The sequence below is a fragment of the Colias croceus genome, chromosome 2 (assembly GCF_905220415.1).
Source record: "Colias croceus chromosome 2, ilColCroc2.1".
Taxonomy (NCBI): Eukaryota; Metazoa; Arthropoda; class Insecta; order Lepidoptera; family Pieridae; genus Colias; species Colias croceus.
Window position 1 is genome coordinate 7546419 of NC_059538.1, and position 15223 is coordinate 7561641.

The window sequence follows — 15223 nt, forward strand, 5'->3', positions numbered from 1 at the left end:
TTTTTTTTCTTTCTATTATAAGAGTATAGTATGATGTGTTACATTTTGGAGTATGTTTATTACTACTAAGTATGCCTTTTCATATTATTATATTTTGATAAAATACAGAATAGAATAGTATAAATCTATATTTACAAAATACAAACAGAAATTATGCATTATTTTAAATCTTGGAACTGCCGTAGGTTTGATGTATCGGTGGCCTTTGTTAGACTGCTTAGTGCTGTTCGGCATCCAGTTAACTCGTCACGTTGCTTTTATCCATTTCTCTTTTAAATTAGCCTCTTTGGAAAATCTATAAATAAATAGGACTAATGAAAGCAAAGGAAAAATAAAATAAAATTTAATATTAATTTATAGTGATTGTCTTTTCTAAAGTATCGATACTGTCGATTTGCGCCACATGCATCACTAATCCGACATTCGTTTGTTTATTGCAATAATATTCCAGAAAGTCTTGTTTGCTTTTCAATCTATAATAGTACTAATTTCTCATGGATTAAGGTTCATTTTGACTTATTATTTTTATAAATTTTTGACAAATTACGACAAGCGAAGCTATAACATAAAATATATCTATATATATAAAAGAAAGTCGTGTTAGTTACTCCACTTATAACTCAAGAACGGCTGAACCGATTTAGCTGAAAATTGGCAGGGAGGTAGTTTAGAGCCAGGAGTAGGATATAGGATACTAAATACGTACCACGGGCGAAGCCGGGGCGGACCACTAGTTTAAAATAAATTAAAATAAGACTTACCGATGGTATATAATGTCTCTATTGCTGATATTATTGTGTCTGCTATCATTTTTGGTCTCTAATACAAAACAACACGTCCCTATTAATGAATAAATATGGAAAAAAGGTTTGACAGCTGACAACCGACTCGAATATTTTTCTGCGCACAACTGAGAGCAAGTTAGGTGATCTTACCTTACTAGTGACACGTGGGCCACGCCCACATCACACTTCTATTAGTTTTTCCCTGTGGTTTTTCCTGTTCTGTGCATCCTTGCCTAGATTAAATTGGTAGAAGCAACTACTAAAGATACAAACTTGATACAAATATTCAGTTAAAGAAATATCAACTATCAGAACTGATATATGATGCTGTATGACGTAGATAATAGCTTAATGTCGCCCTCATTCTTTCCCTCATTTCTGCCAAGCTGCTGTAGTACCTAATTTCACGACGTGCCGAAAGATCCTTGTAGGCCTGTAAAAATTGCCAGCCTGAATAAAATATTTTTAATAAAAAGAAGTGTCATTGTGACATAGGTTGAAAAGTGACAGTGACAATACACAGTATGCTATTGACAGTTCACAGTATAGAATTCACAATTCTGAATATCAATAGCTCCGCATCAATGTAAATTTTATAAAGAAAATTTATTTAGACATTATTTTGTTCGATATTAAACAAAGTAAACAAGTACCTGTTATTATAGTAAGAAATACCTAAGTTGTATCAAAATTTATGTGATGATAATAATATTGAACATGTAAACCATAAAACTTGAAACACTTTCAGAAATGATAAGACAATCATTAAAATTCCGAAAAACTGTGACAATTATATGTGTATTAGCTCTGTGTAAGTACCAAAAAGTAATCATTAATTTACATTTCGTTTTGCGATAATTCTAATTAACAATTTCGTATGTACCTACACATATGTTTTAGTTAAGAATAAATTAAAATTATTCATGTTCTTTCAGTAATTTTTATTTTTCTTATATTGAGACAAGACAAATTTTATGACATTCAAATCGAAAAAGAATCCAGATCTGATGATGACTACCAGGGATTAAGTTATAGAGATTTTAACCGGTTACCAAAGAAGGAGAATATTTATGTACCAAGAGAAGAAAAAATTAAAAGAATGGAATCAAATGCTAAATCAGATGATAATGCTAAGAAAGAGTTGCAAGAAGCCAAAGCTCGAATTGAACAATTGGAAAAGAAACTGGCAGTTTTAGAGGGAAGAATACCTCAAAAATATCCTGATGTGAAATATCTTGGACATAAATTAAGGAAGAGAATATTGGTAACTTGTTTTATAGATTATAAAGTTGATTATATTAAAAATTGCAAAACTTCTTGAATATGATAAAACTTTAATGGATTATAATACTCCTATTATTATACAATTTATTCCACAGCTTTAATTAAAAAAAAATTATTATCTTCAAGTATTTAGTGTTTAAGAAAGAAACTCAATATTTGCACAATTGCACTATGCATATAAGCACAGCACTAGCATAAGGTGAACAAACAAAAGCAGTTAAACATAATGTAGAAAAAGTAAACAATTATTATTTACTACAATTTATGTACATTTTGGAATGTTATCAAATGGTAATATATAATTTTTCAGGTAACAGGAGGTGCAGGTTTTGTGGGATCACATTTAGTGGACATACTTATGATGCAAGGCCATGAAGTTATAGTTGTAGATAACTTCTTCACAGGACGAAAGAGAAATGTTGAACATTGGTTCGGACATCGTAATTTTGAAATGATCCATCATGATATTGTTAATCCACTTTATGTAGAGGTAATTTTAAATGACATGACATAATAAATACACAAATTAAGGAGTAAATAAATTTAAAAATGCTTTGCTTTTATGTTTCAAGGCGGATGAAATATATCACCTTGCTAGTCCAGCAAGCCCACCACATTACATGCAAAATCCAGTCAAAACAATAAAGACAAACACGTTGGGAACTATTAACATGTTGGGTAAATATTTCACATGATTGAAATAATATTTTTCTAAGGCTGGTTGCAGAGCTTGACCGACCATCAGTGCGTATGTCAGTCGCGCTTGTCATATGTATGGAAATTCATAAAACCGTTCATAGCTAGACCGAGCATACGCACGCGTATTGTCATGCGTATTAGTGTCATACAGTCATAGTCATACAATTGTTGATGCGTATCGTCAGGACCGACGGTACGCACTGACGGTTGGTCAAGCTCTGCAACCAGCCTAATAAAATTATGCATATTTCACGAATTAAATAATATTTTTCTTATATTATATAATTGTATAATCATAATTCAAATATAATTTCAGGATTAGCGAGGCGAGTTGGAGCAAAAATTCTTATTGCAAGTACATCTGAAGTATATGGGGATCCCATGGTACATCCCCAACCAGAGTCCTATTGGGGTCATGTCAATCCAATTGGTAATTAATACTTATCTAAATGAGTTCAATGTCTATGTCAATTACCTTATCATTGTATTCAAACAAACCAAATATCTACGGCATGATGAAAATAATTCATTCATTTCAAGCTTTATCACAAAAACTTCTAAATTATTTTTATTTAGAACTGCTTTGTTACTATAAATCATTGAGATAATATTACTACGTATGGAGGAGACACCACGAACAAAATCTGTGCGCCATTTTTTGCTCTAAGTTTTAAAAATTATTATCTAGTTAGGTACTTACTGATGAAAGTTATTCCTTTGCACTTTATTATTTGTGCAATATCGTAACACACACGAAGGCATATTTGATGCGTTTCACTTTAAAACAAACTAGCTTTCCGCCTGCGGCTTCGCCCGCGTTTTCAAAGAAAAACCCGCATAGTTCCCGTTCCCGTGGGATAAAACCTAGCCTATGTTACTCGTGGATAATGTAGCTTTCGAATGGTGAAAGAATTTTTAAAATCGGCCCAGTAGTTTATGAGCCTATTCATTACAATCAAACAAACAAAGTTTTCCTCTTTATAATATTAGTGTAGATAAAAAATGAGCGTGCAGTTGAGCCATATGGCTTATGGTGAGCGGAACATAAGTGATGTAGGTGGTGTCGTCTCCATATGTATATCACAATGCTATAAATTAAAATTTATCTATGACAAACATTAGCTGTTGATTTTGCCTCTATATTCTTAAAAGAAACTATGCGAACATCACATGAAATAAAATGTAAACAAAATGTAACTATAACACATTTAAATAGTAATACAAGATAAATACTTTTTCAGGACCCAGAGCCTGTTATGATGAAGGCAAAAGAGTGGCAGAGACATTGGCTTATTCCTACGCTAAGCAGGAAAAGGTATCTGTACGGGTTGCAAGAATATTCAACACTTATGGTCCGAGAATGCATGTATCCGACGGGCGCGTAGTGTCGAACTTTGTGATGCAAGCACTGCAAAATTTAACTATTACAGTAAGTAAAAAGAGTTGGGAATATAATAATGTAATAAAATTAGTTTAGTAATATTTTTGGAAACCATATTATGTGACGTTTTATGCATAGTACAAATTAATACTATTAGCACAGGTGGTGAACAATACTTATAAAATTAACTTCATACAATATCATCATTATTTATCGAAAATTCATAATTGCAACTCATTGTTCTAATTTCTAAAATATGTAATGTAATATAATATATAAATTAGAGATGCGCCGAATAGTGGTTTCACCGAATAACCGAATACCGAATACTATTCGGTTAGAACCTTACCGAACCGAATATTCGGCCGAATTATTCGGTTCAATGTTTTGACGTGTTTTGATGCGTAAACCGGTTCTAACGGGTCGCAAGTAGCTGCCGGCTCGGTGGCGAGCGAGCCTTACCTCACCGCCCGCCACCCGCGTCTATCGCCCGCGCACTCCGTGCCGTCTCAGTTGTGTTGAAACTTCGCACAAAATATTAAAATTTTTAAATTGTTTAAAAATTTTATATTTTTACTTTAAGTTAGTGTTTGCAATATGAGCGGACGTAATGTCATTTTCTATTGGGACTAAAAGCATTGTCTTCAGACTTCAGGATTTAAAGTATTATAAATATTAAATACTGACTAAGTTCTAATAATAAACATGATTAAATTATGTTGATGTAAATTTACAAAATAAACGTTGGTTTGAAATGTAATGATCGTTTTATTTTATACAGAGTGTAATCGGTGTGCACAGGCGATTATTCCATAACTATTACAGATATCAAAAAACTTTTAACTCATATTGAAAGTACTATACCTAATGAGTAAAATGACAATAATAACTTTTTAAAAATAAAACGAGAAATATCCAAAAATGTTACATGAAACGCTCCCATACATTTAGTATGAAATATGACTATTTCAAACATTTAATATGAAAGGTTTTGCTTTGTTATTTGATTTTGTGCTATAATTATTTCGCAAATTTTAATGAAAGTTCATTTAGAGACTGTAAATAGAGCTCGATGTGGAATACAATGGTATTCCAAATCGAGGATGTCGTCTCGAACATTGTATGGGACAATGAATGGGAGCGTTTCATGTAACATTTTTGGATATTTCTCGTTTTATTAAAAAAAAATTATTAATGTCATTTTACTCATTAGGTATAGTACTTTCAATATCAGTTTAAGGTTTTTTGATATCTGTTATAGTTACGGATAAATCGCCTGTGCACACTTAACGATTACACCCTGTATACCTTAGGTTCAAACATTCTTCATAGGATTTCTTTGACTTGTGTATAGTATGACATAAATCATTCATAATATGAAGTTATTTATTTAGTTCTATAGCCAAGAAAGTAGAAATACTCATACCGAATATATTCGGCACCTAAACCGAATGATTCGGCCGAATACGAATATTGAAAAAGATGCCGAATATGCCGAATACCGAATATGTATTCGGTATTCGGCGCATCCCTAATATAAATTATCATCTCAGTATTTTACATTATATTACTATTTAGTTTTTTAGTAATTAATTAATATAAGTATGATAGTCAATTAATGAAATATTAAAAATTAAAGAAGAAGACCTGTGAGAATATACTATAGCAATTGAGTTATTCATATTCTTGAGTATTTATATAACATTTGAAAATATAAATAAATATAAATCTGTTACAAATTTTAAAACATACATAACATATTTACCATCTTATGCATTGTATAACATGATCCTCTTTAATAATTCCAGGTGTATGGGAACGGAAAACAAACTCGATCCTTCTGTTACGTGTCAGATCTGGTTGATGGACTCCTTGCACTCATGGATTCCAGTTACACCTTACCTGTTAATATAGGAAATCCCGTAGAACACACTATAGAAGGTAAAATAATTTTAATTACATTTCAAATTACAATATGATTTACATGCAATTTCATTATGCTTTTATTTCTGCTTTCTAGAATGACATCATAGTATATGTGGAGTTTCATTCATTCTTTTTCCTCAAATGAATCTTAAATGCTAATTAGATTGCGAATTAGACTAGACAATATGCAAATTTAATACTTAATATTGTTTATATGATTTCAGAATTTGCTGTTATAATAAAGAATCTAGTCCCTGGATGTCGAAGTACCGTCGCAACGGGCGCGGCAGTAGAAGATGATCCGCAAAGGCGCAGGCCAGATATTACTCTTGCTGAAAAACATCTTAACTGGTCCCCTAAGGTACGATTAAACGACTATATTTACTGTATTTTGATATTGGCGTCAAGATATTGTTTGAAAAACTTTTTCATCATTCATCATCATTTCTAACATGTTTCTAACTCACTTTCTTTTTTAGATATCTCTGCAAGAAGGTCTGCAAAGAACAATTGATTACTTCAAAGAAGAACTCTCAAGGACCACATTCTACAACAATCAAACGTATATGGATGCAAAAGTAAAAGCCTCACACTAGAATAGAGTAGCTATTATGTATGTGATATTAGCCATTACAAGTGAAGTCTTACAATGAAAGAGTTTAGAGTAGTATTTCTGATTCTTCTTACACTCCATGCTTAGAAGAAAATATTTATCTCACATATTATTATAGCTTACCTCATAATAAATTGGCGATTTTATATCAGTGAGAAATATAAATCTGTAATTTTTGATCCTATTTCTTCTAAAAGACATTGAAATATTGTGATCGATAGTGTTGTTTAATATGAGAGTCAATTGTGAATTCTGAGTGGTTTTGTAGCACATGACGTTGCCTGTTTGTAGGTATTTGACTAGATTTTTGGATGATATCAAAAATATTATTTTAGTTTTTTTTATTATTATTTTTGTGTGGTGTCTCTCAATGTTAGCCAGAAGGGCTTCTACATCATAACGAGGACGCGTGGGTGACCCGAAGGTTCACCCTGGTAGCGACATTCGCAAGGGCGTCCCCCCTTGACGGGGATCTCGAACCTCGGTTGGGCTAATTATTTTAGTACATCATCCAATTTTAACATAGTAAGCCTAATGGCAATGATTGAAAAATAGACACAATTTATTGATGTTCTGTTTTGTAATGTGATTATAGCTTTTATATATTATTATCTTTAAATAAGGACTTGACTAATTTGTAATAATAATGTTTGAATGTTTGTTGTGTTCTTTTGGAAAATAAAAATAATTTTAAATTTGTTTATACAAGTGTTTTATTGTCCTTTAATATTTCAAATTGAATAAACAATCCATATAAAAGAGGTATAAGTAAAATGACTAGGAAAATATAGTTTAAAACTTAGTTAGGTACCAAAGTTACTATTTACAGCACATGGTGGGAAGGACATTCCAATCATAGAAGTAGTATTTCCGCAAAGCATTCTCAGTCTTGCACAACTTTTCTCCATGGGAATGGACTAATGTTCTGTACATCTGAAACATGTCAGTGGGCGTCTGCTTGTGACGTACAAGCATGTTATTTTCGCAACCTCGAGATTTCCACTGTGTATCAAACCTTATGTCATGAACTCTATTGATGCCATCTAGTGCTGCTGTCCACACTCCCATTGAGACATCTTCAGAGTTATAATGACTAAAAAATAAAATCAAGTCTTTAATGGGATATACCTATTACCAAAAAATATACATAATATATTATAACATTTTTTTATAAAATAAATATTGTGTTAAAGGAAATTTTTTTTTTTATATTTCAGAGAAACATTACCTTAATATCTCAGCATTATCTGCAACATATTTTACAATGCTTTTTGAAATTACATAACCACCTCCAAGAGCATATGGCAAATAAGTGTCACATAGAAACCAGTCTCTTTCTTCCCATTTTCCAGTCAAGTATACCCTAGCACGGCCATCAAAATAACCCCAATACAATCCTTTGTATTTTAAAAGTTCTTTCTAAAAAGGATTTTCAATTAGCTCGCTTAGAAATACAACGTAAAAAATGTTTTAATAGAATAAAGGCATATAGAAACTTACTTTTTTAGTAACATATTTTTGGATTTCAGGTTCATTCATGTTTGGTGCAAATGCCTCTAAATCTTTTATAATAAGATCTATTCTAAGAAAGGAATCATCATCACCCTTAATAAGATACTTCATTTCACTTAAATGATTATACAACCAGTGAAGAGAATAAATAACTTTAACTGCTAAATTTTTATAACCATCTTCAAAACTGTCTAAGAGCAACAAGTCATTAGTTCTGCTATTTTCCAATTTTAGTTTTTCCAATTTTACCAAATTTAAGTTACGAACACCAATTGAAAAAAACAATTTAATAAAATTATGTTGATGTTGGCTTCCAATCCATGAATGATTCCATTTGTATAATCTAACTCCATTTTCCTCAAAAATATTATGTGCAAAATTTGCCCACGTTGCACGAATGGCATCCCTTTTAGCTTCATTTTCTGGACTGCTGATTATTAGAATGGGATACTCGATGTTATCAAATTTCTGAGTAATTTTTATTGTATCTGCTTTTTGCATAGCAGCTGATGCACAATCTATTCGTATAAAATTTAAAGTAATACCACAACCTAGATAAAAAAATAAAATACTAGATAGTATCATGACTTTATATTTTTTTAAGTAGACTCTAAGCATAATGCGTTGCAACGGCAATGTTTATTTCTATTATATTTTACTTCTCCCCTTTTTTTTCAGAGATCTTGTATTTATTAAATCGCTTTAATTCATATATTGTTCTATTCAAAAAACGGCGCTCTCAAACTTCATCAAATAAATACTGCATTTACATATTCTGTAAAAAACTAAATTAGTTTTTACTTTTTAAGCAATTTCCATTTTAATTATTTAAAAAACAGTTAAAACATAACCATTGTTTACAACTTTACATCACAGATACCTATCTCAGTTATACATCCTTCCTCTATGCCTAGCTTATTTCATAAAGTCAAAATGACAGAATGAACTCAATGACACATTTGACTTTGAGTTTTGACAAGATTTGAAAGATTTGAGTTGTCGATGTTTGTCTACATATAACGGTGCATTTACATCAAACGAGCCAATGTTCATTCACCCCACTGCCACTATGTCAAATTATTTTAGTTTAAAGAGGCGTAGAGCATTATTTCATTGTTTTTAGTATGCTCGAAAAGATTCTATGCCATTTTATAATACTGAACTACACTGAATACGAGTTTTCGTTTACACTAAAAGATCACGAATGAATGCTCTTCAGTTTTGCTCTAGATCTATGTTCGCTTGATGTAAATGCACCGTTACATTTTTATCTAGAATACTAGGTTTTTATATATAACATTATAATCTTATTATAATATTAACATTTCTTCTTTAAATTTTTGTTTAGATTTCATATGAGAGCCAAAACGCATATAAGCACAGAGCCCAATTTATTATGCACTTGACAGTGTTTTTCACACAGGTTTTTCCTTATGGGTTTTTCATAATCATCTCTTTTCAACGATTTAAGTTGTTAAGGCGGCAGTACACATGGGGCCAAGGTGTTGGGCCAATGTATTGGGAAAAAATTATGGATAGGTACCAAGATTCCTGTTCACAATGGCTTACTGATCATTCTGCATTGGCGCTTCAAAGATGGACGTAGAAGTTCTTGCAACCGCGGCAATTTATTTATACAGTGCGTTCAATTATTACGTACATGTGCACCAATAACAATGAGTGTACTCTGCCGTCTGCGATGATACCATTTTCCAATCTCTATTTTCCTTTTTTTATTTCTGTATAAAACATTATTAAAAAATATGTTTAGATTTTTTCAAATGTTTAAAATGTGTACATTTTACATTAAATTTAATTTTAATAACTACTTATAAAACGAAACTTTAAAAAGTACGGACGAATGTATTGATTGGTGATATTTGATATTATTTATGTATTAAAGCACAATTTGATCAAAATCATGCTCATTGTATATTGTTATTTAATTTTGAAGCACAAGTAACTTTATATTATAGGTATATATTATATTTTACTCATATTATTATAAAATTTAATATACTCAATTTTTAATCGCGAATGTATGAAACTGGGTTATGAATAACATCTAGAATAATATAATAAATATAAAATAAAACATCTAATTTATTGGGTCATATGGTTTTTATTTTTATGTAGTTCATGCCGTGGATTCCAAATTATTCCTTCTTCATGTCAATACAATTCTATGAATTGTAAAACCTCATTGCTTGTCCACACCGCACCGGCGCCGTCATCGCTATCGGAACATGGAAACGTAAATTTCACTCACGCGCACAAAAAACGGCAACATTCGGATGGCCTGCCAATGTTAGCGCCAACTAGGCCAATTAAGCCAGCATACCGCCAGGTAATTCTCTACACGTTGGCCCAACACCATGGCATGTGTACTGCCGCCATTACAAAAAGCATTCGGATTATGCACACAAATGAAAGACAGCTAAGGCTAAATTATATTTATTTCAGAATTAAGCTAGAGTTTGAGCAAAATTTCATAAAATATTCCGGTAACCTAAAAAAAAATATAACCAATATGTTACAACAACCCACCTATAATAAATTTTTTTGAGGGTAATTTTTTCTGCAGAACATTTATGCACAATCTGTGCATTAAACATTCAACATCACAAAACAAACATCCAAAAGTCAAATGCAATTCACTTATAATAAAACTTATTTTTTTTTGTTTTAAATTTTCAAGGTATGGACATTGAGATTTTTTATGAATTTTTATATCTTTAATATTCACTGTATTTCTAACTAATCCATAAAATATAATAATTATATACATTTTCTATGTTTATTGACATTGACGTGACAAATACTTGCCGCAAATGATTTATAGTTTGTCGGTGCTCTGAGGTCGGTTTACTTGAAAGTCCGACAGCCGACTGCGAGCCAACCTATATTATAGGTAAACCAGAATCTGATGGCAATTAGGGAAATCAAAATTTTGAGTGTGCAACCCTGGGGAAAATGGACTGAACGATCTTGATACTGCTTATTTTTTATTTTGTCCTCAATATCATTAGTCACGTTACATAAGTGGACAATACTGTACTTAATAATGAGATATCCACTTAATATGATGTAGGTACATAAATATACAATTATACATATTACTTTTATACAGGTAATACATATTATTATTTACACATACCTATATTTGTATATTCATTACCAGTATGCCATGTGAAAATATCGATATAATTATAATGTAGATCAAAACTGCTTATAATTTTTTATAAAATAAAATATAAATAAAATAAAACTATGTTTATTTTAAATTATTAACAGATACACACATTATAAAATTGACTTGGACAGCTTGGACTTGACGAATAGCCGTATTGGAAACTCCTGTAATAAGTTTTCATAAAATTTTATTCTAATCAACAAACAATATTTTATTATTATTATTATTATATTATAGTTACCTACATATTATAATATTTTTTAATTTAAAGTATCAAAACGGGTAAGTTCAATTTACCAATAAAATCTTCAAAATTGAAAATTGTGATGTGTTTGACCCTTCTTCATCGAATGTTTTTCTATACACATTATAAACAACACCTCTTGCTTGTGATCGCAGCGGCTTTTTCGACATTTTCGAAGATTTTTTAGACAAAATCCTAAAAATTATTCATCAACTGCAATAAAGACAAATAATTTGACAACCAATTTGATAGTTGTCAAATAAGTTGCCACATGAAAATCTTTTATTTCATAAATAAAAATATGCCATCAGATTCTGGTAGACCTATACTTGTCCTATATTACTTGCTCTGTGATTACTTGCTCTGTGGAGCCAACTGCCGACAGCCGACTTGTGGCCGACTTCACGCGGTGTCGCGGTGACAGTTCAGTACGGTTTTTGCGGTTTCAGAATCGGTGGGGTTGGTGATAAAATATAAGTCATAATTTTAAAAATAGTTTTTAATTGTGTGTATTTTTATATTATATAACGGGGCCGAAACGTGTTTAATTTTTTTTATATAGTACTTTACACTCTATAGTTGTTTAATGAGAATAAAATATTTGTGTGAATGAGGGTAAAATTTAAATTTTAAAAAGTTAGTCCTGTGAAAAGTGATTTTAGTGAGATTACAAGACGCTATGAAATTATCATTTATATAAATCAAGGTGCTTCGAATGTAAGTACTTTAAAAAAATTATAATCAACATGTAGTTTTTGTTTTTGAATAAATTAATTTTGAATTAGTTACTTGTCGATGAAAACTGTAATAATAAACAGACACCGGTATTTATTTTGGAATTAGCAACGATAAATAATATCTTCCAAACACTAAAACCGAAACTCGAACTCACCATAGGTACATACTGTATGAGCTTCAAATGTTATTTCAAATAAATATTGTTGAAAAGTTAAATTGAACAACATGTTGTAATTTTATGTAGGTATATATACTTATTTTTGTACTCTTAAAAATTTATTATGTTCTGTTTTAAATATACAATAACATCTGTATAGAATTAAAGACATCACATACCTACCCGGTTTGGTTTTTTTAAATGTAAATTTTTACACAGAACAAAATATGTATTATACAACTTACATTTTTAAAAATTGTTAAGGTTTTTAAGTCATTGGTACATTAATTAATTAATACTATAAATAACATAGTCACATTTAACTTTTTTTACTATCAATCAATTAACTATAACATGAAATTCTCAGTACTCATTATATCTTTAAAACTAAAATGTTATGAGTAATTTTGCAAAGAATATAAATATGAAGGCTATATACTTAAGAAATAAACAATAAAATATCTCTTCCATAGATAAATATGGAGTCCCCATTGAAAAAAGGCAGACCGCCCCATCCTCGGGCGAGAGCAAACCCTTTATCAGCTATAACATTTGCGTAAGTAATATTTAATATTTATTTATTATATATGCAAAATAATTATATTCAACTAGTGGTCCGCCCCGGCTTCGCCCGTGGTACATATTTCGCAATAAAAGGTAGCCTATGTCCTTTCTCGGGTATCAAAATATCTCTATACCAAATTTCATGCCAATTGGTTCAGTAGTTTAGGCATGATTGAGTAACAGACAGACAGACAGAGTTACTTTCGCATTTATAATATAAGTATGGATATACTTAAAAAAAAGTATTATTGAATATTATATTCACTTAATTCAGGTATATTTTGTATGACAGTGATTAGAGAATTTATATTTAACTAGCTTACCGCCCGCGGTTTCGCCCGCTTTGTCTAAAACCTAATAAATTATAACTATACTAAAACCTTCCTCTTGAATCACTCTATCTATTAAAAAAGACCACATCAAAATCCGTTGCGTAGTTTTAAAGATTTAAGCATACAAAGAGACAGAGAAAGCGACTTTGTTTTATACTATGTAGTGAAGAAAGTAGGTAACTAGTTTATTCTCAGTAGGTTATTTCTGCTCATGTTTATATTCTTGAAGACTGAATGCTATTATTAATAATTAGTTACATTAGTTCAATTGTTGGTACTTACATAATGCAAAACAATATTTTTTATACAAATTCAATATATTTTTCATAATGATTATCACATAAATGAAAAAAAAAAACAATGAATTAAAAATGCTGTTAATATTAATAAATAAATTATCAATAATATTTTAAAAATGTTTAATTATCTATAGATGGACCTTACCAATATTTTGGGGAGGCTTGAAGAAAGAAATGGATGAAAATGATTTATATGAGCCGTTAGAAGAACATGCTTCAGGTATGTGTTTAAATTAGAATCATTTTTGCTACCTATATCAGTCTTAATTGTGAGATACAAGCATAAGGTATATTAATTATTGCTGTTTTCATTTCCTACACAATGCAAGTTATGCATGTTGTTTTATTAAATGACTAGGACAAAACACATAAATTTAGAAATGTACAAAAAGGTTTTCTAAAAAGGGGATAGCACTAAGGTGGTTTTTAAATACAATTTTCCTAACTATATGGAAAGTTTATGAATAAGTAGGAAATACCATGAAAATAAATATGATACCATTCATTCAAATAGCATTACAGTTAATGTTGTACTGAAAATGGAAAAGCAAGCCTATTTGTCAACTCATGTTAGCATCACCGTCTCCCATAGATATTCGCCTTCAGTTGCATAACAATAGGATTGCATACTGACCGTGGGACCATCTGCATCGCCCAGAGCTACAATATTATTGGCAACATATACCACTCCACTGCATTGATGCACAATATACTCACAAGTGTCCAAGCAGCGTTGTTTAAAACATTCATTGACATTAACACATTATTTCGTGGCATTAAAGTTCAAAGTAGCTATCGCTCAATATAAAACTCTGCCCAACACGCGTAGGCAGAGTTTTGCTTGGACAACACGCGTAGACAATTTTTGATCGTGATTGTGAATCTAGTTGTAAATTGTATATCAATGGTCTACTATTGGACATATACCTTTTTAAGGCACGCCAAATGCCATTCATGCTTTAATTGGATAAATATTGCAATGTTTAGGTCCACTGGGCGACAAATTCGCGCGGTTATGGGAAGAAGAGGTTGCCAGTGCGGGAGGGAAAAGAACTCCAAGCCTACTCAGGGTCATACTAAAAGCGTATGCTGCGCGATGTATGCTCTATGGCTTTGTTCTACTGTTCATGGAATGTGGAATACGGTAAGATTTGAAAATCCATTATATTTTAAATGCTGTATTTTGATAAACCTTTTAAATTATTGCAGCGAACTCTATAAAATGATGTGCCGTCCACAAATAATAATACCTTTTCGATCATAGCAAGGTACAACACAATGTGAAGGGTCCCAAAAGGCCCTCTATACAATAGGCCGGATTAGCTCTACGTATCGTAAAATACTTGCCAAAACTGCAGTGAATATATGTAATTATTATTACCTACATATTTTTTTTTAATCATTCTTCAATGAATATATTCAATAGGCGGTGGTAATTTATTCGATTACTTATACGTATTTACGACTTATATTAATTAGTGTTTGAATATTTTTTT

The 15223-nt window shown here is 30.9% G+C and overlaps 3 protein-coding genes across 6 annotated transcripts in view; 2 read left to right on the forward strand and 1 right to left on the reverse strand.

Moving 5' to 3' along the window:
* The window catches only part of LOC123700154 (ATP-binding cassette sub-family C member 4-like), a 219903-nt gene that overhangs the window by 168775 nt on the left and 35905 nt on the right, over positions 1–15223 (forward strand). For 2 of the 3 annotated variants that reach the window (XM_045647290.1, XM_045647305.1), the window contains exons 2-4: positions 13006–13088; positions 13862–13947; positions 14715–14871. In XM_045647290.1, coding sequence (XP_045503246.1) covers positions 13006–13088; positions 13862–13947; positions 14715–14871 — 326 coding nt within the window. Of the gene's footprint in view, positions 1–12067; positions 12355–13005; positions 13089–13861; positions 13948–14714; positions 14872–15223 lie in introns of those variants that run through there. The other variant, XM_045647298.1, reaches the window with a different exon arrangement.
* Positions 1333–7365, forward strand: LOC123700189 (UDP-glucuronic acid decarboxylase 1). Of its 2 annotated transcripts, XM_045647343.1 has the most exons (10): positions 1336–1449; positions 1534–1596; positions 1721–2049; positions 2380–2559; positions 2642–2747; positions 3085–3198; positions 4010–4197; positions 5958–6090; positions 6300–6436; positions 6555–7365. In XM_045647343.1, exons 2-10 carry the CDS (start codon positions 1536–1538, stop codon positions 6669–6671), a joined length of 1365 nt encoding a protein of 454 aa, XP_045503299.1. In that variant the 5' UTR covers positions 1336–1449; positions 1534–1535; the 3' UTR covers positions 6672–7365. The 2 variants fall into 2 exon arrangements, with proteins under 2 accessions (XP_045503290.1, XP_045503299.1); XM_045647334.1 differs by having other exon boundaries at positions 1333–1596.
* Positions 7384–9056, reverse strand: LOC123700226 (beta-1,3-galactosyltransferase 6). The gene is made up of 3 exons (XM_045647388.1): positions 8189–9056; positions 7917–8107; positions 7384–7781 (listed from the first exon to the last, which is right to left on the reverse strand). The coding sequence occupies exons 1-3, from the start codon at positions 8816–8818 to the stop codon at positions 7508–7510; spliced, it is 1095 nt and encodes a 364-aa protein (XP_045503344.1). The 5' UTR covers positions 8819–9056; the 3' UTR covers positions 7384–7507.